This window comes from Bos indicus x Bos taurus, chromosome 2 (assembly GCF_003369695.1).
Source record: "Bos indicus x Bos taurus breed Angus x Brahman F1 hybrid chromosome 2, Bos_hybrid_MaternalHap_v2.0, whole genome shotgun sequence".
In the NCBI taxonomy this organism is placed as follows: Eukaryota; Metazoa; Chordata; class Mammalia; order Artiodactyla; family Bovidae; genus Bos; species Bos indicus x Bos taurus.
The window spans coordinates 70,522,473-70,545,531 of record NC_040077.1 but is presented as its reverse complement, the minus strand read 5'-3'; the positions used below and the strand labels follow the sequence as shown (position 1 = coordinate 70,545,531).

Genomic DNA, 23,059 nt, shown 5'->3' with positions numbered 1-23,059 from the left:
AACAGCGGGCTTTTGGGGGGCTTTTTAGGAACCTGGACATTTGTGGGTATACTTCTTGCACACAGAAATAAAGAAATATCCCCTGCCCACCTCCAGTCTTCTAGGGTCTCTATAAACAAAGCAGCTGCCCCAATTTCTAGAGTCAACAGAGCATTTTATTTCTATGGTTTGCTTCCCACATACCCCCATCTCAGCTTTATCCCTTCCCCTGTTTCCCCAAGTCCTGCTTCAAACTTTGGGTACAATCGCTTAGGATCCCTAACCAATACCCATTGAATCCCCCTGCACCCACTCACCCCCTACATTATTATCGCTTCCAAATGAAGACCAAAACTCCCAAGCGCTAATTGAATTAGTCTATTGAAAGGACTGTCAGGTACAATGACGTGGCTCGAGGCCCCACATTTCCCAAGGTCTATAGGCTTTGGGGACCTGCGATGTATAGTCTGACCTTCCGGCTCATAATAATACCGAGGCACTTGTAGCAGAAATCTCCTCGCATTCACTCCCAACAAAACCGCTGGTCACCCAGTCCCCGTAGGAAGGCTGTGCGCTATTGTGTTGCGACAACTCATTCATGTCCCGCGCCACAAGGCCCCACCGCCATCTGATCTACACTCGAAATGCGATTACCACCGTGTGCATGCAACACGCTCATACTCTCGGCCCAACGCATGCACGCCTGGCCAGGCTGCAAGGTTTGCTTTCACAATTCTCCCCCTCACACCCATCCAAGAAAGACAGGTGGAAGCAGGCAGGACCATGACATTTGTCTCTGCCTAAACGAAATCTAAAGTTCTGTGGAAATGCGGGATGGTGGAAGACTTCTCCTTTCTAAACAGTGTACACCAAAACCTTCACCAAATACATTTCACTGTACCCAGCTGGTGGGGCAGACTCAGGTGTACACACTGATGTGTACATTCGCTAGCCTCCAGCCATGCACACAAATACAGAGACATACAAACAAAGCTTTTATGGACTCATTTCTGTCTCTGGTTCTCAGATGCACAAGCGCAATAGACACAAATATAGGCTCATTCCCCCATAGCCATGGGCCACTCTCCAAATCCATAAGTGGTTTTTGCAAGACTGGAAAACAAGGGCACAGTATCCCAGCCTCTACTACTCATCAGTTCCTACTTATGGTCCCCAAACTTTTCTAGCTTCCCCCAAACACACAAACACTTCCCCTCTGGCCAGGTGCCTTTTGCTTAGTGGCAGGCCCTGGTTAGTTAGCTTCAGTGGAGGAAGTCTGGGAGCGGGAGAGAGGCAGGAGGGTTGAGAGGGGTCCCTGTCTTGCTTACCCCACCCTCCACCATTGAAAGCTTCTTTCGGCTCCCTTCACCCTTCAATGAAGTGAGGAAAGAAATGCTCCTTTTGGCATTAAAAATCCTTTTCTTTCTCATCATTCTCCACTTCTATGTGGGCTGGCAGAACTCGGGGACAGTCAATTTATTGCAGAGATATAGCTATGTCAGTGGCCTTCTGTGAGCCCTCTAGCCCCAGCGGAGCGGCACAGCTCAGAACTAAACTTCCATATCTTTGGCCCTGGAGCAGAGGGCATTTGAAGAAAAGGATTCAATTGGATTTGCGAAAATTCTCCCAACCTGCTTCCTGACAGACCACCTCTTCCTGGACATCTATCAAGTTGGTAGAAATTCTCAAAGGCACAAACCAGTACCCCTTAAAAGACTGCCACAAAAGTGCACTCACACCTGCACACACATTGCTCCACAAACACTTAACCCCTCTACCTACAGGCTTTTACATACAACTCACCCTGCCCGTATTTCCTCACCCACATGTCCATTCTTGGGCACCCTCCGAGTCCTCTGGACCCTCACACACCCACCTGGTTCAACATTTGCTCACTGTGACACCCTACTATTAGGCTTGCCAGGACACCAACCCGCTAACACAAAGTTCCCAATAATGTGTTCATTTTCAGGAATAAGAAAGGAGGGCGCGGGCCCTAGTAGGGGTCTCGGAGAGCAAGTGGCTCTGGATGCGGAGCGTTGGCGGAGGCCTGGCCTGGGGGAGGATGCTGTTGGGGGGGGGCGGCAAACCAGCGAGAGGAGCACCGCCTAATCCAGCCGGAGCTCGTGGGCCGCGGGTGCATTTATCATCCCATTACTGTAACAAATCCGGGCTCCACTACATGAAAGGTAAAATGAATTACCGACGTTAAGCCGTCAATAAAGTCATTTCTGTAAATGGTGTCTCCAAAGGGCCGCCGCATTATTCAGCTGGCTTTATCAGCTGGCTGGAAATTACGTGGAGGAGCCGGGCCGCGCGGCGCGCGGGGCCGCTCACTTTGATTAAGCGTCTTGCCAGCGCGATGTGACAGAGCTTTTGACCAGGGTTTTATTCACAAGCCTGTGATGAACGCCAAGCTGATCAGGCGGAATGAAGAGTAATTAAAACCTATAAATTATCTTCCGCAGCCCTTCTCGAGGCGTCTCCTGCAGGCGAGATAAGGCGTCGAGACCCTATTTACGGCGCTGAAAGGGACCGCGGCGCACAAAAGCTACGCGGCTAAATAGGATATTGATAGTGTCCTAATTAGAATTTAATTAAGTACCCACGCTCGCTTGCGGGATAAAGATTTCAATTTTGCGAACTTAAATATAAATAAAATCCCACCCCCATTTCGGGGAGAATGGGTGGGGCACCGGGAGATTTCGGGGAGCCCTTGGGTACAGAACTGAGGAGGACCCGGGAGACCCTCAGGTGGATTTGGGGGACGACTTGGGAGGTTTGAGGAGATCACGTCGGGCCTGGTTTAGCGCAGCGCTTCGGGAAAGTGGTTCTCGCCGCCCCGGAACCGCCGGGAAAGTCCACCTAGGAATTCCGAAAAGCCCCGAGCATCGGAAGACCCTCGGCTGACCTAGAGATGCAGCTAGCAATACCAACTCCCGCTCTCCACTAGCCCCTTGTGAGAAACTTCGGTTAGTGCGGGGGTTACGGTTATTGTGATTTTCGTTTTATTCTCTTACTAACCCTCTGTGACTTTTCTGAGCACAGGGAGATTATTTTGAATGCTTCCGTTAGACAACATCCTCAAAAAGATCCTTTCTCCGTCGCCCCAGTTAAGGATGGCGGTCCCGGCTAGATGCTCGCTGGAGCTCCGTGATAACACCCTCTCGGAGGCCTCAGTTGCCTGAGTTTTTCTACGCGTCACCATATAGTCGGATCCCGGCCCTCCAAAAAGGCTTGGTAGGCAAACCAAACCCCGCCGATGTTCAGCGCTTCACCTTCCCCTACCCTGTCCCTGGCAGTGGAAAAACTTCGGGGTGCCTCGACAAGGAAACAGCGAAAAAGAGCCCAGCGACTGGAGACAGATCTCCGTGAGCGTGGGAGCGGCTGGAGCCCCTGCAGTTCCTCCCTCCCCCCCAAAACCTGATAAGAAAATTCAGGGCTACAGTGAGAGGCCTTCAAGGACTGGGGTACAATCCCAGGAAAATCTGGGCTACTGGGGGAAATTCGCTGTCCAGCTGGCTAGGGCATATACCGAGAGTGCAGTACTTTTATCCGCTAGATTTCACTTCGCGTGGAAATCGAAAACGGAGGTTTCCCTGAGCTCAAAAGCCAGGGCCTCGCGGGTATCCGCACCCTGACTTACTTGGCTCAGGACAGCTATAAGATGCCCGGACCGCTCGACTCTGGCGGCCAGGAAAGGACTCTCTCGCGCCCTCTGGACCTGGCTTAATGGCGGCAGGACAGCTCCTACGGGTTGTCAAAGGTCCCGCCAGGGACGGGCATGGGTACGGAAACCCCGGGAAGGGCACGCAGTGCAGCCGGCCAACATGCACTACAAACCTACAGACCTAGCTAGGCGCAGCTGGCCTCTGGCGTTTGCTACTTGTGAAAAATAAACCGCTCCACTGAAAGTAGCCAAATCTAGGTCTGTTTCACATCTCCGACCATCCTCGGTTCACCTCTCCCCACCCCACTCCCCCCACTCCCCAAATACACACCATACACACACAGACTCCGACAGTGATAGCACTCTTTCACCCTTAATGACAAGCAAGAAAAAGCTAGAGCGAGAAAATAAAAGGCTGTTTCTTAGGCATGGGGGTTGCCAAAAGAGCCGATGCCCCTGCCTCCTGATCCTGCGCCTGCACGGACGCACCCATAATCCTGCATTTCTCCAACAAGTTGTTTATGGAGTTGTCTATTTGCGTACACCCCTCAATCCACCCCTTCTCGGTCTCCTTTGCCCCTTCCTCCGTCCTGGCCTGAAAGAGGGGGAGGGGCTCGGGTGCGGGTAGGGGAGGGAGGGCCGGACACACGGGGCCCGCGCCGCGGCTCCCCCTCTCCGCCTGCGGCCGCCGCCCCCGGATTATTTATCCGCAAAGTCCCGCGCGCGCCTATTGGGCCGAGGCCCGGGTGTCAGCGCGAGTCCTGGCTCGCCATTGGCCCCGCACACGTGCGGCCCTGACTCACGTGCTTCCGGTTTGAAGGCAAAAAGTGTGCCTGGGTGATTTTTTTTTTAAGCGAGAGAGTTTGAGCAAAGATCCGAGCTGTCAGAGATTTGAAAAAAAAAAAAAAAAGCAGCCCCGGCGCTGGCGGAGACGCGCTCTCCCTGCAAAAAAAGCAAAGGCGATTAAAGGCGCTGCCAGCCTCGCGCTCTGGGCACAGCTGAGCGTGACACTCGGGGAAGTCAAACCCCTCACTACTGCCTAGGAAAATGGCTAGACTTTAAAGACTATTTTTTTTTTTTTTATCTTTAAGAAAAAAAAATTCTTGGAGATTTTTTTCTTTCTTTTTCCTTTCCTGTTTTTTTTTTTTTTTTTTTTTTCTCTTTTTACCGTGGCTTACTCCCCATTTAAAACAAATTGATTCTGGTTGCAGAAAGAAAAAAGAAATAGCCAAGTGTCTCCATATCTGGATATCTACAAATTAGAGAGAGACAGCGAGATCTGCTCGATAAGAGCGAGAGATCCAGGCCAGGCGCCTGGGCTTTTTTTTTCTGCACCCGCCCCGTGCCTTCGCTGGGGCTTTGCCGGCCTCCTTCCTCCGCGCACCCCCACGGGCCGCTGGCAAAGTGGGGTGGGGAGCGAGGCGGGGGGGGCGGGGGCCGGCGCGGCGGCCGAGGCGGCGGGGCGGCCGAGCATGGAAGAACAGCAGCCGGAACCTAAAAGTCAGCGCGACTCGGGCCTCGGCGCGGCGGCGGCGGTGGCGGCGGCCCCCGGCAGCCTCACCCTGAGTCTCAGTCCCGGCGCAAGCGGCAGCAGCGGCAGCGATGGAGACAGCGTGCCGGTGTCCCCGCAGCCCGCGCCCCCCTCGCCGCCCGCGGCGCCCTGCCTGCCGCCCCTGGCCCACCACCCGCATCTCCCCCCGCACCCCCCGCCCCCGCCGCCGCCGCCGCCGCAGCAGCATCTCGCGGCGCCTGCTCACCAGCCGCAGCCCGCGGCCCAGCTGCACCGCACCACCAACTTTTTCATCGACAACATCCTGAGGCCGGACTTCGGCTGCAAAAAGGAGCAGCCGCCGCCGCAGCTCCTGGTGGCGGCGGCTGCGGCGGCCGGAGGAGGCACAGGCGGAGGCCGGGTCGAGCGTGACAGAGGCCAGACCGGCTCAGGTAGAGACCCCGTCCACCCGCTGGGAACGAGGGCGCCGGGCGCCGCCTCACTCCTGTGCACCGCGGACGGGAACTGTGGCCCACCCGACGGCTCCCCGCCAGCCACCGCCGGCGGGGCGGGCGCGTCCAAAGCTGGGAACCCAGCGGCGGCGGCGGCTGCGGCAGCAGCAGCGGCCGTGGCGGCGGCGGCGGCGGCGGCAGCAGCAGCGGCCAAGCCTTCGGACAGCGGCGGTGGCAGTGGAGGCGGCGTGGGGAGTCCAGGTGTGCAGGGTGCTAAGTACCCGGAGCACAGCAACCCGGCCATACTGCTAATGGGCTCAGCCAACGGCGGGCCCGTTGTCAAAACTGACTCGCAGCAACCCCTCGTGTGGCCCGCCTGGGTCTACTGCACGCGCTACTCCGATCGCCCGTCCTCCGGTGAGTACCCAGCCCTAGGCTTAGCGGTGAGCCCGGCAGACGCCGGTAGAACTCTCAGCCGCCGGGCTGGGGAGAGCGTGCGTGCCGGATCCCGAGGGTTCTCTTTTCTCATGCCTGCTCTCTCCTTTTCACCTTCGATTCCAGTCACTACCGAGTGTTATACCCAGTTTTGTGCTCCTGGGCTCTGCGACTACCGCCCGGGAGGTTATGGCTCAGGGTACAGGGAGTGGGATCCTTCAATTTTGAACTCCGAGCCCTTCTCGCCTTCTTTGTGTTTTACCTTTATTATTCTTAGTAAAGACTCAATCAGTCTTCGCTTTTTCTTCCAGGGAAAGGGGTTTTTAGAATCAGCGGGAAGGTGGGCCTAGCGATCTGGGTCTGAAATCCTGCGGAGGCCGAAACTGAGCAAGGCTTTGATTAGAGAAATTATCTTCGCTTTGTGTCCTTGCAGACATAAACACCGTATCGATATTTTTTGCAGAGAGATCATTTGCACAGAGATAGATATAAGGAGACACAGGAAGAAAGAGAAACGTGTCTGATCGCTGTCCTTCTTCTGCAAGCCGGGTAGCCAAAAGGGCCTGACCCGCCTGGGTAGAATCCAGGGAAAGGCGGTTTCGGAAACAGTGGGTGCCGAGAGCCCCTGGCTTCCGATTCTCTGGAACTGACAGATAAACGGGGGAGAGGACAGAAGATACCTTAGGCTCAGGCCAGGGACCTGGGCCGAGGGCATAAGAGCCAGCCCCCACCTCAGCTTCTCCGTGGCCCGCCTGGCACATCCTCCCGGGCCCTGCCCCTTCCTTTTTTCACTCCTTCCTTCCGTACATCTGCCCGTTAGCAAATTTCTGCTAGCCATAGGCCCGTTTTTCTCAATTTTCCTTTGGCCCTTTCCCCACATACCTCTTTGAGCTTGGAGAACCCCAGGCCGAGAGGTACTCAGGGGCAGCCACGAGGCCCCTGGTGAGGAGGCTGTGGTCTGCCCGCCTCCGGGGACCGCAGCTCCCAGGAGGCTGATGGGCGCCTCGAGGAGGGCGGCAGGGGTTCTGGCCTACGATTGGGGTTCCGCGCCCCGGTCTGGCAGGAGGCCGGGCTGGCGTCGCGGTGCGGCGCTCCACTCCGACTGGTCTCTGACTTCCCACCGCTGCTCCGCTGCTGGCCGGGCGCGGATCGATGAGCGCTATCAGCCCCCGCCATCTCGAGCCCCGTTATTGACACATCGGGCTCCCTGAACCTCCGAAAAGCTGCTTTGATTGACTCGCCTGATGGATAGAGTGATTGAGCTGTCAGGCTGTGCGGCTCAGGCTGGCCAGGAGGCTACGATTTTATTACAAGTGTTCATGCCTCTGCAACGGCACCCATACACACAGTAACAACAACAACAGCAACAAAACAACTGCCACAACGCTCTAACAACCTAAGAGATGCCCATCTCACAATGGGGCCTTTCTGAGGTTGCACACATTTCCTGGGCCACTTCTGCTCAACCAGCTAATTACTAACCTAAACCAAGGCCTTCCTGGCCCCTCACCCCGCCTCCCAGTGCTTTCTTCATCGGGCTCAGGAGTGGGGCTTGTCTTTGTTCTTGGCTGCTTTCCTACTTACAAGCCTGGGGAGGCAGGGTGCTGGTTTCTAATCCTGCAGGGGCAGTTCAGGGAGAGGAACCTCAACCCAGTCTTGAGTTGCGGTGGTCGGCCAGGCCTGTACTCTTTTGTCACAGGACAGCTGGTGACCCCTGGAGCTGGTCTGCCCCAGAGGCCAGCTGCCTGGTTTACCCCTCTGTCACTAGGTTTCGAGATGCCGGTGCAGACCCTACTTTCCAGACAGTTTTAGAGGTTAACAGGCCAGACAGGGACTTCACTCAGCTCAGGAAGCTCCCATAACCATGACAGGGCCCAGCAAATAAATGCTAGAGACGACTTGCGTGTGGAGGCCTCTTTTTCCTCCTCTCTTCAGGGCTGGGCTTCATAGCCAGCCCTCTTCCCAGACTATTTTTGAGGGACCCTTCACTTTCCTAGGAAGGTTTCCTGTGGCCTCTTCCTATAACCATCTTAGGGCATAGCACAGATTTTTTCCGGATTGTCCCACCCTTTCTGTCCCTCTGCCCCTGTTTTGCTTCTGGATGTGGGGAGGGGGATGCAGTTTTCTTGCAGATCACCATAGGTGGGCAGAAAAGACAGCTCTGACTTGCTTTTGTTGTTCAGTTTTCAATCCTGAGATTGCAGCTTCTGTATCCGAAGGACTAGGGAGAGAGACCTGCCTGTGCCACTGGGTGTAGGATGGGGAGGGTCCTCTCTTTCTTACTGGTACCATCCAAGGGACAAAGCAGAGACCCCAGGGGCCTGGGCATGTGGATAAGGCATACAACTGGGGGAAGGCCTCTTCTCCCCTTTCCAGGAAGCAGGTGGACAGTGTCTTCCTGGGACTCCATAAGGGGCTTCGTTTTAGGCCAGAGGGAAAGAAGAGCAGGTAGAGAGAACAGATGCTGAATGTTTTGGAGCTAGGCAAGCCTCTCACATCGCCCTCCGTATCCCCTTGTTTTCTGGAGTCCGTAGCTACAAGCAGATGTGGTCTTATTGTAGGTGTGTGGGTGTAGATGCGCTTCTTAAGGAGGGGGAGAAAAATAGTTCGCAGGCTGGCAATTCCCGCAGGGCAGTCCTATCCCAGTCTTCATGACTCCACTGTTGAGCCTCTTTTTATGCCAAGTCTGTGAAGACAGCAGGCTCCTGACCTCCAACTCTGGGTTGGGCCTGATAGGGCTCCAAATATCTTTCCATCTTGGACTCTATGATTTAAACCTATCACGGCTGGGTCTGTTCTGAATTGAGGTGTGAGGTGCATACACAACTTCGGCAGGCCAGTTTTCCCCTGTGACCCTTCTGGCATCCCAGAGGATTCCCAGAGGGGAACCCAGCGACCCCAGTAGCCAGCAGATTGATCTAGGGGCTCGTGGGCGGGAGGAGCTGCACGGCCTCTGCTATCGCCCCAGAAGCCCGGGGCGAGATGCTCCAGCTCCGCTCCGCAATTCTCACGCAATTCTTCCTCTGCCCTCTCCCCCCTGCCCTCTGTCCCTTGTCCCCACCTCCGATGCTGCAGGTCCCCGCACCAGGAAGCTGAAGAAGAAGAAGAACGAGAAGGAGGACAAGCGGCCGAGAACGGCCTTCACGGCCGAGCAGCTGCAGAGACTCAAGGCTGAATTCCAGGCGAACCGCTACATCACTGAGCAGCGGCGGCAGACGCTGGCCCAGGAGCTCAGCCTCAACGAGTCCCAGATCAAGATCTGGTTCCAGAACAAGCGCGCCAAGATCAAGAAAGCCACGGGCATCAAGAACGGCCTGGCGCTGCACCTCATGGCGCAGGGACTATACAACCATTCAACCACCACGGTCCAGGACAAAGACGAGAGCGAGTAGCCGCCGCCGGCAGAGGCCGCGCGGTCCGGCCGCCGCACCCGCGCCCCCTCCTGGCACCGCGGCCGCCCCAGTGTGGGCCCCACGCCCCGGGGAGAAAGAATCAGCGTAAAGGAGGAAGGGAGCAACAGGGAAAAGAGAGAAAAAGAGGTTCCCAGAATGGAGAGTCACATTGGAACCAGACATTTTTTTTCAAAAGGGAGAAAGACTCAGACAGGTGCTATCGAAAAATAAGATCAGTTCTCTCTTCACAGTATAAGGGACGAAAACTACGAACTCTTAAAGCTCTATCTAGCCAAACCGCTTACAACCTTGTATATATTTAATTTCAGGTAAGGAAAAGAATTATGTGTAGCGATCTCTATTTGCTGGACTTTTTATTAATCTCCTTTATTATTATTGTTATAATTATTATAATTATTATAATTATTTTATCCCCCGCCTCCGCCTCGCTGCCCCTGGCCCAGTTTCGTTTTCTTTTGAATGTTATTGCTTCTCCGGTGCCTCCCGTCCCGCATCGCTGGCCCTCCGTTTCTCTGGGACTTTTCTTTGTGTGCGTGAGAGTGTGTTTCCTTGCGTGTCTGCCCTTCGCCTCTCCCCCTCCCCCATCTCCCCAGCCCCTTCTGTCCGTCTGTCTGTCCTGTCCCCGACCCTTTCGTTTTCCGGAGACTTGTTGAGAAATACGACCCCACAGACTGCGAGACTGAACCGCCGCTACAAGCCAAAGATTTTATTATGTTCAGAAACCTGTAGTCTGAAATAAAGTGTACACTGTGCTCACGAGCGCCTGACGGCCCTCCTCTTTGCGGGCTGGGGAAGGGCGAAGACGCAGGGCGGCCCTGCGCAAAGCGGGTACACACCGAGCGCGGAGCCCCGAGGCTCCGCCAGGCCTTAAGATCCATCACCGCACAATGAATACAGGGTACAAGGAGGGCGCGGTGATAGGGATGGCTCGGACCCGGGGATGGCCCGGGTTTGGAGGGTCTAGCGGGACACGCCTGGTCTCTGATAGCATTCAAAGGAGACCAAAGGCCGGAAACCCCAGTCCTGACTTCGGAAACACTGCGGAGCTGTTGGTCTGCTTCCCGCGGAGCCAGGACCAGCCGGGCTGCAGCATACTCTGGTTCAACCTGCTCCTCTCTCCAGCTTGCTTCTTTTCTTTTTCTGTCTCTTTTTCTGATGCAGTCTTGCTAGAGGTTTTCTCCTTTAGAAGCAAAAGGACTTCCCGGGGCATGGCAGAGGTGAGGGGCTGCCTGGAATACTAAGCGAGGGCCACCTTGGCCTGTCTGGACTTCACTGCTCTTCCAATGGAGAAGTGATTCGGTTGTCTAGACGGCTGGTCGAGGACGGCACAGGAACCTGGCAGGACTCATGGTGGGCGAAGTCCGGAGAGGAGGCCCCGATGCAGAGAAGCCATGTGGAGCTGCAACCCCTCAGTCAGCTACAGGGATTGCTCTGGGGCGAAGATCTCAACATGCACACAGGCCTGCCTTTGCCCCAAATCTAATAAGCGAAGTTCCTTTCACAATCCCAACAAAGCCTGGCTTGCTTTCTGATAGAGGGGGGCACAAACACCAGTCCCCTGGGGCCCCAGAACCCCCAGATTTCCAAGAGGGAAATGTCTGAACACTTGTCCCAGACCCTAGGGCCTATCCTTCCTGGGTAGCCACTGGGTCCCACCATTCAGGGACTAGGAAGAGAAAGGGGAGGTCCCTTCTAATCTCCCTTTGGTCCAGGATTTTTTTAAATGGTAAATTCTGTTCTCCCCGTTTTTCTTTCTCTTCTGTAGTATGTACGTATGCAGCTATACTCATATGACCAGATATGTAGGTGTCCCCAAAAACTCGGGTGCATATGTGATCATGTGTAGATGAATACTGGTACATCTGGGTGCCCACAGTGTTTTGTGTATTTCTGCATTATGTGAACATTATGCGATTGGATGTTCATGTCTCTGTAATTAGATGCATACTTGGATGTTTGTGAGTTCACAGTGTGTGCACATGTGCTTATTTGTGTTTGCACGTGTGTTTGTGCATGTAGGGGAACCCTGCTTCTGTGCTCTTTCCTTGGGTTTCTTTCCTGTTGTTTTTGCAGGATTGATTATTGTGAGAGTGGGAATGACCGATCAGTCTGCCTTTCTTGAAAAATTCACCTTGGTTTGGGCCTGTGCTGGGTGTGAAATGACAGTGCCAGGTGTCAGGCCTTGGAAGCCAAGGGAGTGTTGAAGTCCCTGTTGAAGGGCTTGAGGGGTTGGGGTTCAGGGGCCTGGAGTTGCAGAGCACATTTCACATTGCCATGGGTTCCCAACTTTATTGCATTCCATTCACATCTTTTTTGGGTGTGTAGAGTAACCTCTACACATAATAGATGCTCACCCAATCCTTGAGTGAAGAGTTGAAAGCAGTGAGGTGGGCCCTTCCCTGGGCCAGTTGTTTTCTGGTGACTGGAAGTATATCCTTTGCTTTTCTTGGGGTGGCGATGCAGGGGAGGAGCCCGGAATCTTCAAGTTCTCCACAGCTTTTGGTTTTGGGGCTGAGATCTGAGGCTGAGGGTACCCCTTCCAGAATCTGGCCACAGGCAGATAGGATGTTAGGGTGCCCAGTTCTACAGAGAATCTTTCTATCCAAATGCATGGAAACTGAGCTACTCTTCCTTCTCCCTTCCTCAGTGTGGCCCCTTAGGATACCTGTGTCCCTCAAGATCACAGATGCAGAGTCAGGGGCCAACTTGAGTAGTAACTCCAAGAAGCATCCTGTTCCTTAAGGCCCCTCTTTATCTGTACCAGGAGATCAAAGCCAAGAGTTTTCCCTCTGGGGGAGAGAGAGGTGGTCACCTCTCCCCAGGATTATATTGGTAAATTGCATGGATGTGTCAGTATTATGTAATTTGACTTCTGGCCCATTATCTCCTTTTGTCTTCCTATCACTATGGGTAAATAGAATTTTTTTCTTTACTCAGAGGAGGAAACTAAAGCTTGGAGAACTTAAACATTTGGTCCATGGCTCCTCTGGTCCCCCTGTGTCTTCCTCTTTGTCACACCTACTCATTACAACTGCCTTTATCTCTGAAATCTGGCTGAGGTCCTCAAGAAATGGTCCAGTATGACTTTCCTATCTTCTCTCTTTCTTCCCCATCCCCATTTTTATTCCTCCTGATTGGGGCAGAGACTAGGGAAGGAGGACTCCAGTCAGACTTCTTTCATGCACCCCCTCTAAAAAAAGAAAGTAATAATAATCATAAACAGGCATTGATTTCTCTGATTTATGGGTCTGGCTTAGCCAGCTGCCTGTGTATTAAAGTCTGGGGCTGCATCGAAATAAATACTAGAGTGTGCTATCCCAACTTCCTTATATTCTACCTATTTTTTTAAAGATTGGATTGAACCATAAACTTAAATCTTCCTCAGCCCAGGAGGAAATACACACTAGCCAAGTCTAAACAGTATTGATCCTTGGCTCTTTCTGAGGGCAAAGGTCTCTTCTGTTCTCTTGCCAGAAACTCCTGTTCCTTCAGTAGGGTCAGGAGGAGGAGGTGTGGAAGGGGGTGGACTACAGAAGGGGTATTCGGGTGTATGGTGGTACATTGTAGGTCTGTGTTAGCTTGTATGTTTGTGGGTTGTATTGCACGTGGGCATTTGTATAGAGGTGCTATTGACTGATAAATAAATACATTTATTTAGGCTTGGGAGGTGTAAGTGTGTTTTGAGTGTATAGGCACCAATAGCGATTAGTGTTTGTGGGTGTGTGTATGTGTGTCCAGGCTGCCAAGGGCACAGAGAAAGAGTCTGTACTAACCTGTCCCCCATCTGGCCCCCACAGCCCTGTCACCTGTGACAGGGCTTCCAGATGCCCCAATGTCCTCAGTAAAAAAGCCTAACTGCAGGGGTAGGGGTGACCCTGGCTGACACCAAGAAGCCGAGGCCAAGGCCAGGGTCAGGGAGACTGGCCTCCCCAAACTCCTTGCCCTGTGAAAGTGTCTGCTGTGGCTTTTCTGGGGATGGCCATCTGTTTCTCCAAAGGTCAGCCTTGCTTTTCTTCTTCATGAAAGCCCTTCCTCTGGCAATACAGGCAACCTTCATTCCTCATCTTCCAACAGGCACAGGCTGGGAAGGGGATGGCGAGCCTGAAGACCCCTCTCCTCGCTTTGCCTCACAGCCTGGGGCCCATTTAATCTCTATGTCACCATGGCTTAAATTGGAAATCATGTTCACTCCATCTGGAGGGAGGTGGCCAAGTACTGCTCCATCCCTCATCACCCCACCAGAGACCTCTTCTCTCTTTTACTCTGAACCCAGGTGAAAGAATTGTGGTAACTTGTGGAAAGGGGCAAGACTGGGGACTCCACCAGCCCCCACTCCTCCCCAAATGATTTAGGCCAGGCATTTAATTGTTGGAGGGGATCCACAGGGAGTCTGGAATAAAAAGTTTCATTTAACTGGGGGTCGGGGGTGGGAGGGGAAATGCCTGGCAGGGTGTGAAAGCATACTGGAAGTGAGAGGCAAAATCTTCAGATTTCCTCTAAGTCCAGTAAGGGCCTCAAGAGTGTCACTGAGTGGGTGGTACCAATGCATATATAGACATACAGCACATGTGCACATACTTCTGCATATCCAAATGCACAAAAAATGTACTCACATATATAATACTTGTACACCTATGTAAAATATGAGCAAATATACAAACAAGTATCTAGATATCTAGAACTGACATACAGAGATGGGTTCCTAGCAAGCAGATGGCCATGGTCAATGTAGAAATTTCTGGCCCTTTTTTTACATGACCCAGGAGTACACCTGCTGGTGTCCAATACATATCTGCATGCCCCAGCTAATGGGCTTTGCTCCTATCCAGTGTAGAGACAGGGCATTGTTTCCAGGGCTGGGGACACACTAGACTGCCTACTTCTTTTCATGAAGGCCACCAGAGAACTGGGACTAAGGTGAGTGGATTGATTGTGTGGGGTGGAAAGTCTGGAGTCAAGGCAGCCCCTTCTCTCTCCCCAGAGACTCTGGGCTCAGACACAAATGTGCTGCTGCTACACCTGTCTCCATCCCTCCCTCCCACCTGCCCTGCACCTTCCCAGGTGTACCTCCTGGGGGTGAAGCAGATCCAGGGAAGGAGAGGGCAGACTTCTGAAACTGATTTCTTAGAGAGTTGGGTAAGTCTTGGGCCATTATAATTTGCACTTTGAGTTTGCTTCTAAATGCAGCCTTTCCCAGAGATGCCATTCTGGAGATGGAGCAGGCCCCTCCACTCTGGAATTCTTCCCAAAGATATGGGGTAGGTTGCTGTGAGCACATTTGGAAAGATTTCAGGTTGCAATAATGGATTGCAGAAAAGCAGAGATCGGAGCACTGTGCATGCTCAAACACACCCAGCTTATCCCGAGAAGAGGATTGGATCCATGCTCCAGATTTGCCTTTCAGATGTGGGAATGGGGTGAGGGGCGGCTGTGGGAGGATGCAGGAGGAGCCCTGTGCTGGGGGAAGCTGTGAGCACAAGCCTCCCCACTCAATTCTGCCAGGGGACAGAGCATACACGCAAGCAATCTCTCAGGGACTAGCAGCTACCAGAAGATTCCTCCCAGACCCAGCTGCCATGCAAGTGCAAGTGCAGGGGTGGTGAGAAGCGCCATCCTGGGTGCACTCAGTACCCCCACTCCGTTTCCCCCCGCCCTCTCCACTCACTCCTGGCACCCCAGGAACAGCAATTACATCGCAGAGGGGAGGGAGACCCCTGTAGGTGAGATGGAAGGAATCCAAGGAAGAGACAGACCTACTAAAATTGAACATTCCTCAAGGACAGACGACTGCAAGAGTGGGCTAGGACCCTGACTGAGAGGCCAGCAGATTCAGGCCGGAAGGCACACAGTGGTACCCACTGATGAAGTGAATGCAGTGGGAAACCACTGATAAATCCCTGCTGCTGCCCCACACCCCCCTCCAGCTGCAGTGAGGCGGCCGTTAAAAGTCTTTCATCCAAGATGAAAATTCATCATTACAAGAAGACACATCCAGAAATTTAAAAATAATAACAGATTCTCTATTTACTGACAGCCAGTGTCCCACGTTGCTAGCCATTTGACACAGTTTACTTTTTTCAACCTCACACACTTCTTTGAGTTGGATATTATCATCCCCATTTTACAGGTAAGAAAAGTGAGGTCCAGGGACATTCTTGCCAAAGTCACACCAAACCACGTTAAAGCTTACACAGTAATTATATGTCATAAAATACCAGGACGATTCTCCCGGTGTGCTATGTTTCCACAGTAAGAGAACTTCTGCATAAGTCGGGATGGGGTGGATTTGGGTTAAAGGCTATTCTTTCTCTTCTGAACTCTTAAGTAGGAGTAGTCCTCAGCCGCCATCTCCAACCTCCCACTCTTCTCTCAAGTTAGTACCTCACGTTCGAATTCTTGCTCTCAAATCCCACTTCACCCAGGTTGGTCTCAGATTAGGTTCCCCGGAGGTCTTCAAGATGACCCCTTCCCACCACAATCAGCAGTGTCTACCCTCACAATCTCCTCTCCCTCCTGAGCCCAATCTGGCTCGGCTGACACAGCCCGCCCCTGGCCTCTCGGACCTTGGCTTCTCCCCCCTGGCTGGAGCTGCCTGCGCGCCCAGCGCGGTCTGCGGAGGGCGCCTCGCAGATGCACTTCCGGTCAGCGCAGCAAAGGCCGTAGGCTTGGACTGCGCTGACCTGTCGAGTCAGGCTGGAGATCGGAGAGCATCTGGGGCTCGTCCTCTCTCGGGGAACCTCGAAACCCCAATTCTGCTAGCCCAGCGCGGGATCCTGCCCACCGGCTCGATGGAGACGCCAAAGGGAGGGCTGCCCGGGCGCTGGGCTCCGGGTGATGCACAGGGACCCGCCTCCCTCCACCCGCAGGCGCCAATATTCCCGCATCTCCTACCCGGGTTCCCCCAAGCGACTATCTCTGTACAGTTTCGATTTGTGTCTAGGCCGGGTTCGCTCTCCTTTCAGTAATTTTCTATGGGCTTCCCGGCCTCTGGGTTCCTCCTTGGTCCTCTGCTCCAAGGTTTCCGTTTTCGTTCAGAAGACTGCCCTCCTGCGGTCAACCTCTCCGACCACTCGGACTCGGCCTTTGCGGAGGGTGTGCCTGGGCGTCTCTTTGGCTTCCTGCCCTCCGTCTCCTCTGGTCCGTGGCCCGGCTCCCAAGTTTGCTCCCGGGATTGGAGGCTATGAGGGAGGCCGGGGACTTCCGACCTCTCGCTTCCCTCCCTGGGCCGGCGCGCAGGACCGGGGCTGACCTTGGAGGCGGCCACGCTCCCCGCTCCCACCACGTTCCCCAGTCACCCCCGGCCCCCTTGACTCCCGGGCTACCAAGTCGTGGCCCCTGGGGAAGCTCCCTTCCTTTGGCGGTGCGCCCTTGCCCTGGCGGTATCGCGCAGCGGCTGGCAATCTGAGCTGCGCAAACCATGTTTTGGAGCGGCCGGGCCTGGGGTCAAACCAGGAAGGAGGAGGGGTGGACCTCAGGCTGTGGAGACCCGACTTTATTTGTTTCAACTTGTCCTGAAGGGTTAGACGAGGCGCGCGCTCGCGCACATTTGCCACCGGGAGCCGAAACCCTCGCTGGCTCGGCTGCCCGGCTCGGCCAGCCCGCTCGGCGCCCTGCGCGGCCCTGGCTGGCCCGGAGGCCCTGGCGTCCGAGAGCTTGGGCGCCTGCCTGCTTGGTGCCTGGCTGGGGCGAACCTGGCCCGCGAAGGGCCGCCACCTGCATTTTCCTGGACTAGGTGAGCGCCTTCCGAAATCCCCGATGCGGGATCTTTTTTGGGGGGCGAGAGAAAAAGTTGCTGCAGCAGCCCTGCCCCCTGCCGCCTCTTCCCACAATAAAGCGCCCACTTTCAGGTGGCAGACTTTTTTCCATCTTCCCTTTCCTTTTCTGGAGATATTTGGCCAATTCGCTTTCCTAGGCACAGCTGTGGTTTCCCCCTCAGGTTAACTGTTTGCATGGAATTTCTTTAAAACTAGCGCAGTCCTCTTGCCCTTGGTCAGCATCTTTTCTGAGCGGCGCCCACCCAGGCCCTATAGAGCTTCCAGGAAGGTGCGGCCGGCTAGGCGGGCGTGAGAAGGACGGAGGCCGGGCGAGGACCTTCGGTCCTTGGCTGCAACTCCCCCGCCTCCTCCCCTTGCGGACTGAGCTCTGGCCTTCAACGCTAGCCTCACGACTTCAGGGTCGGTTCAAGTGCGCTGTCCCTCTGCGGGCAGAAACAGAGCTCCGTCGGAATCGCTAGTTACCTACTCGGGGGAAGACGGCCAAACCCCAGTTTCATGTTCCTAGGGCCTCAGTTTCTTATCTCTTCTCCAAAATGCCCTAACAGGGTCGAGCTGTTTGGAGTTGCAGAGTGAGAAGTCTAGGGTTGTGGGTTTGCGTAGTGGCAAGGGAGTGAGGGGACCCGGGGTGTTAGGGGAGGAGAGAATTGGAAGGACAAAGCCTCCCGACGCCACTTTCATTCAGCTGAAGTGAACAAAATTCCCTTTTGGGATAGAACTATTGGGGCTCTCGGACTAGGCAGGATCAGGGGATTCCAGGTGGGCGAGATTCTGTGTTCCATGCACCCCACGTGCAAACACTTTGACCCCAAACCGAAGCTGCCGCGGGTGAAAGTAACCAGAGATACCCGGGGTTTTGAGGAAGCGCCCCCACAGCGCCCCGCGCAACTCAAGTGAGGACTGCTGACTTGTGTAGAAGACGCCTCTGCCCCCAGTCCTGGCCGGGCCTCGGTGGAGAGGGCTTGCTCTCCTTTCTCTTGGACAACCTGATCGGATATTTCTCCCTCTCTGGGCTTCTCTCCTTCCTGTTACTCCAGGAGAGCTGCTCACGTTTGGATTTGGCCCACCAATCTAAGCAAAAAGACCCGCCTGGTGAGGCGCGGGAGCCGCGGCCCTCCCTCCAGCTTCCTGGGGGTAGGGTGGGGAACCCTCCCCTAGAGATTCTCTAGAGCCAGAGTGTTGATGATCATTACTTTAAATTAAAAGTCCTCCTTTTTTTCTTTCTGTCTAAGCTCCAACTTAGTTTCAGAGAATGAAGCGTGAAAGCTCTATTATGGAGATTACCGATGCTTCATTTATTCCCGCAAATGGCAAACACTGCCCGGCAAAGACCAAGCGAGCGAGTTCCTTGTCTCGGATCCTCAGCCGTCTCTGGGCTCACAAGCTCACTTGGCTGTGAGACAGCATCGTCGGGAAAAGCCCCTACAATGGGCTTACCTGGGGAAGGGAAGAGCTCTGTTCGCTGGGGCTGCAGCCAGCAAGCTCCCGCTGGTTGGAGTAAAGACCTAGTTACATACCCCTGACTTGAGAATTGAGGGATTTGAGATTGGAGAAAAGGGGTGTCCAGAGGGTTACTCTTGAGGATCCCTGTGATGTTGAGTGTATGTGACTGGAGAAATCCCATGGACAGAGGAGCCTCATGGGCTGTAGTCTATGGGTCCCCAATGCAGTGCAAATCACTGCTAACCTTAATGCTGCACCTCCCTTTTCTATTTACAGTGGAGTTCCTTGGAATTTGCAGTGTGTTCCAGGAGAGCCAGGAGACCCATGTACGCTGTCCTGACCTCATTCACTTTCTCATTCCAACCCTCTAGCCCTCCCTGATCTTCTCCATGCTCAGGCGGTCAAGGGCTTGTGTCCATAGTGACAACTCTCTGTCCACAGTTTTATTTTGATGCATATATGCAGTCTCGATGGGTCCTTTTGGAAGTAGATCCAGAGCCTTTCTATCTTTGATGTACAAAACTCACCTAGTGACTTGGTGGTTGTTGTTGTTTAGTTGCTTAGTCTTGTCCAGCTCTTTGCTACCCCATGGACTGTAACCCTCCAGGTTCCTCTGTCTATGGAATTCTCCAGGCAAGAATACTGGAGTGGGTTGTCATGCCCTCCTCCAGGGATCTTCCCAACCCAGGGATCAAACCCAGGTCTCACACATTGCAGGCGATTTGCCTTCTCCATAATCAGTGATTCTTTGGTCATCTCACAACGAGGAGGTTGAAAAGAAGTGTAATGACCTCTGGGGGGAAAAACGATAAAGATTTCTTATTCTTTTGAGACAGAGCAGTGAAGTTTGAAGAGGAAGAAGTATAAACTCCTAGAAGGAGAATTTCCCAAGTTCAGGCTTAAATTCCTTTGTGACACTGTATTATTAACTCCAACACAGTGGCAGGCCCACATTCCAGTTATCCCATGCTGGGAGCCCCTCCAACACAAAGGCTGTTGTTTGCAAGGGGGGTGGTGGATAACCAGGAGGGACTGTCAGTCCTTCTTTCTCTCACCTTATCCAGCTCACAGGTTGCAGGGAAAGTGGAAGTTAATTCTGCTTCTGTTTTAGAGGAGCTTGTTTTTCTTAAGAAGCCACCTTATGGAAGTGTGTGAGACTTGCCTTGGGGTATCAATAGGGACCATCCTGGAAATGATGCATTTCCCTTATTAGGTGGCTGGTGACTTGTCTATAGCTTGCAATGGAGTCAAGCCCCTGTAGTTGTCCTTTCTGCCTTTAATAGATGATGACTTTTTTACCACAAAGGTCCTCAGTGGTCAAGAGCAGCAGTCTTAATGGTTCTTTGAGGGCAAAGTCACCTCACAGAGCCTGGGGAGTTTCCACTGATGCAGTAAGGGATGACAGAGCCAGCTGGATGGGGAGGGGATGCGACGGTGAGTAGATACGATCACGGATCATGCGTCACTAAGTCGGGGAAGCAAGGGAGAGGGCTTGCTGCTCGCACAAACAGTGGTCAACTTTCATTAATTGTTCAGTTATTTTAACGTGAAGGCAAATACCAGAATGCTCTAGTGCCCATTTTGGATTAATGGCCTGCAATCTTAGATAAGGAGGGGGTCAAAGAGAGAATAGAGGTGTTCAGGAGTTTTCAATCTTCTTTCAAATTTAGAAGGCTTTTTTTGTGGGGGGGGATGCTGTGGTTTCCACTCCTTTACTCCACCAAATGTATGAAGTGGGAGTCAGTGAATTGAAATTAAAAGGTATTCTTTGGCCAACAGAGATTGGCTTCTAAGGATAACAAACATTAGAGGGAAACCTCTGTTGTATCCTGATAAATTATTCAATCAACTGAACTTGACCTAAGTCAAGTGCCTGTGATGCCCTGAGGTGGGCATTGGTGGGCTGCACTCTTAGCGTCCCAGGTGCCATGTTGGTATGGTATAGCCCAGATTTCCAGATTAGCCATGTGAATTCCTGAAGTCTGATTATTTGGAATACTGTAAACATCGGAACCCATCCCTTAACTTTAATAATATCAGAGGCAATACCTCTGGGACTGATTCTGGTTGGTTAATTTAGCTGAATTTATGATCTGTCAAAGAGAAAACAAAGGCAGGTTTAGGTGCACCTACCTTAGTTTTTTATGTCAGTAGCTTCAGGAAAAAAATTATTTCCCTACTTTTAACACATAGATCTGTTCAGGTTAGTGGAATAAAGCACAGATGTACAGAATTTAGAGATTATATTCTATTTCTCATGATACTTTCCCTCCTTGTCTTTGTATTTGTTTTCAGGGGCTATCCACACTCATGTCTGAATTTTTGGTGGATATTTTTCCTGGGAAATGTGGTTGTATGGAGTAGTCTCAAGAAGCTTTTGAAAGTGTAACCTTGAATTGGGAACAGGGATGGATGCAGGGGGAGTCCTGACATTCTGGGCATCACATAAGAAGTGTGAAGCTAGAGGAGCATCTCTGAAATGACTCCGGGTCTATTTCAGGGCAATATTCTTTGAGGTTATTATTAAGGGAAATACCTTCTTCAACATAAGCATCACATTTCTGTATGGGCAAAACTTGGGCAGAAATTTGAAACATCCTGCCTATAAACATCCATGGGGCCATTCTATGTTAAATTGCTTGTGGTAAGTTCACCATTGCAGGCCTAGCCCTTGAAGTTTACATTCTTGGAATTCTAGGACTCTTTCTGGGATTCTTTTATGCACAGTCTATACATGTAAACCAGTTTAAGTAAAAATGACACCGTGAATGAAACAGGGGTTGGCTGAAGTCAGACAGACAGCCATGTGGTTGTTTAAACTGCTTCCCTCCCTTACCTTGTCCAGACCAGACTATGGGTGGAGAGCAAGCCTGTGACAAGTCCTCCTGCAAAGCGTACCATTTGTTCCCAACTGCCTAGAGTTCGATAGGATGTAGGTAAGGGACAGACTGGGAGGAGCAACACCCCAGAATTCTGCTTTAAAATCAAGTGAGTTTACCTCTAATGAGTACCTTTCATAAAGTCCCAGGATGATGAATCCTGGGGAGGAATTCGGAGCTGGCCTTGAAGTGAAAAGGTGACTGATTTCTTGTTGGTGTTCATAAACGTGTGTGCATTTCCTTCAAGAGGTTACAGTGCTTACGTGGAGGCTGCCTATGAACTACCTCAACCTAAAGGGAAAGTCCCTTTTTTCTTATTAATTTCTGCAGTGAAGGACTTTATAGAAGAAATGGTTTCATGCACTTTTCCTTGGAAACCCTAGACAGTGAGCTGTCAGCCTCCCTGTGGGGTGGAGAACTTAGTACCCTCAGAAGTGGGAAGCCAACAATCAAACTGAGTAAGTCCCAGAACCACCCAGGATAAAGACAAAAAAAAAAAAAAACCCTCTTGGATGTTCTGACTCAATATCCTTGGCGTCAGGACAAACAAGTCATCGTAATACTGTGCACAATTTTTCTAAACTTATCTGGAGTCTCATCTCTGACATTCAGACAGGCAGATGCCAGAGTGAAAGTGGAAGTTTATGCCACTGCTTGACCATCCAGGCTGTTATTTATTTAGTTTCATATGTGGGACGAGTGAGGAAATAGATATAAGAGGAGAGAATTTCTGGGAATCTTTCATGGTTGATACAAGGCTGATCTTTTTATAAAAATGGAATTTGCTGTTTAATAAATAAAACTCTACATGTCAGTCTGGGAAATGTGACGCTTATTTGAGTGAATAAAAGATTGATGAGGAGTTGAATTGTGGGCTGTGGTGGGTGCAGCTTCATCCTGTTTCTAGATTCACGTTCGTCGGAAAGAAGGCAAGTCTCCTCCCCCAGGTAACTCAGGGTTCTGGTCAGGCCTTGCCTGTGGGCAGACCTCAGCCTCAGAGGCCATTGTGGGCCCAACGAGATGTAAAAACTTCAGACTCTGGGTCATTTTTTTTTTCTGGTCTTCAAAGTAACTGTCCACACTCTCCAGTTGTGGCAGGAAATGGAGACAAATGACTTTAGGGGGAAGGGGTGGAGGGTGCACATGAGCTTATGGTGCCCAGTTTAGATTGTTTTCTTTCCATCACTTCATGAGTCTGAATGGTGGGAACTTTTTATCTGGAAGAGAATTATTTCTGTGCACAATTGTCAGTCCTGCCAGGAAAGTTATAGCTGCCCTATAAAAGGGGACTGACTGCCTGTCTCCCTTTGTCCTAGGTTGGGAAGGCCTTCTGGTCAATAAATACATATTAATCATGTAAAAGGATTGACATGCAAATGAAGGGCACCATTGACAAGCCCTGGATGGCAGAAGAGAAACCCTCTGCAGCCGTGGTCCTGGCTGGAGGGAGCCAGGGCTGCACCAGGCTCTTCACAGGGTGTTTTCTAGAGGGTTAAGCATTCTTTTCCAATAATGATGTGAAAGAGT

General features: G+C 52.4%; 1 protein-coding gene across 1 annotated transcript; it reads left to right on the top strand.

Annotated features, from left to right (window-relative positions):
* The first annotated feature begins 4,529 nt into the window (after positions 1-4,529).
* On the top strand, positions 4,530-13,101 carry EN1 (engrailed homeobox 1). Its single transcript, XM_027562264.1, has 2 exons — positions 4,530-6,007; positions 9,101-13,101. Exons 1-2 carry the CDS (start codon positions 5,122-5,124, stop codon positions 9,415-9,417), a joined length of 1,203 nt encoding a protein of 400 aa, XP_027418065.1. The 5' UTR covers positions 4,530-5,121; the 3' UTR covers positions 9,418-13,101.
* The last annotated feature ends 9,958 nt before the right edge of the window (positions 13,102-23,059 follow it).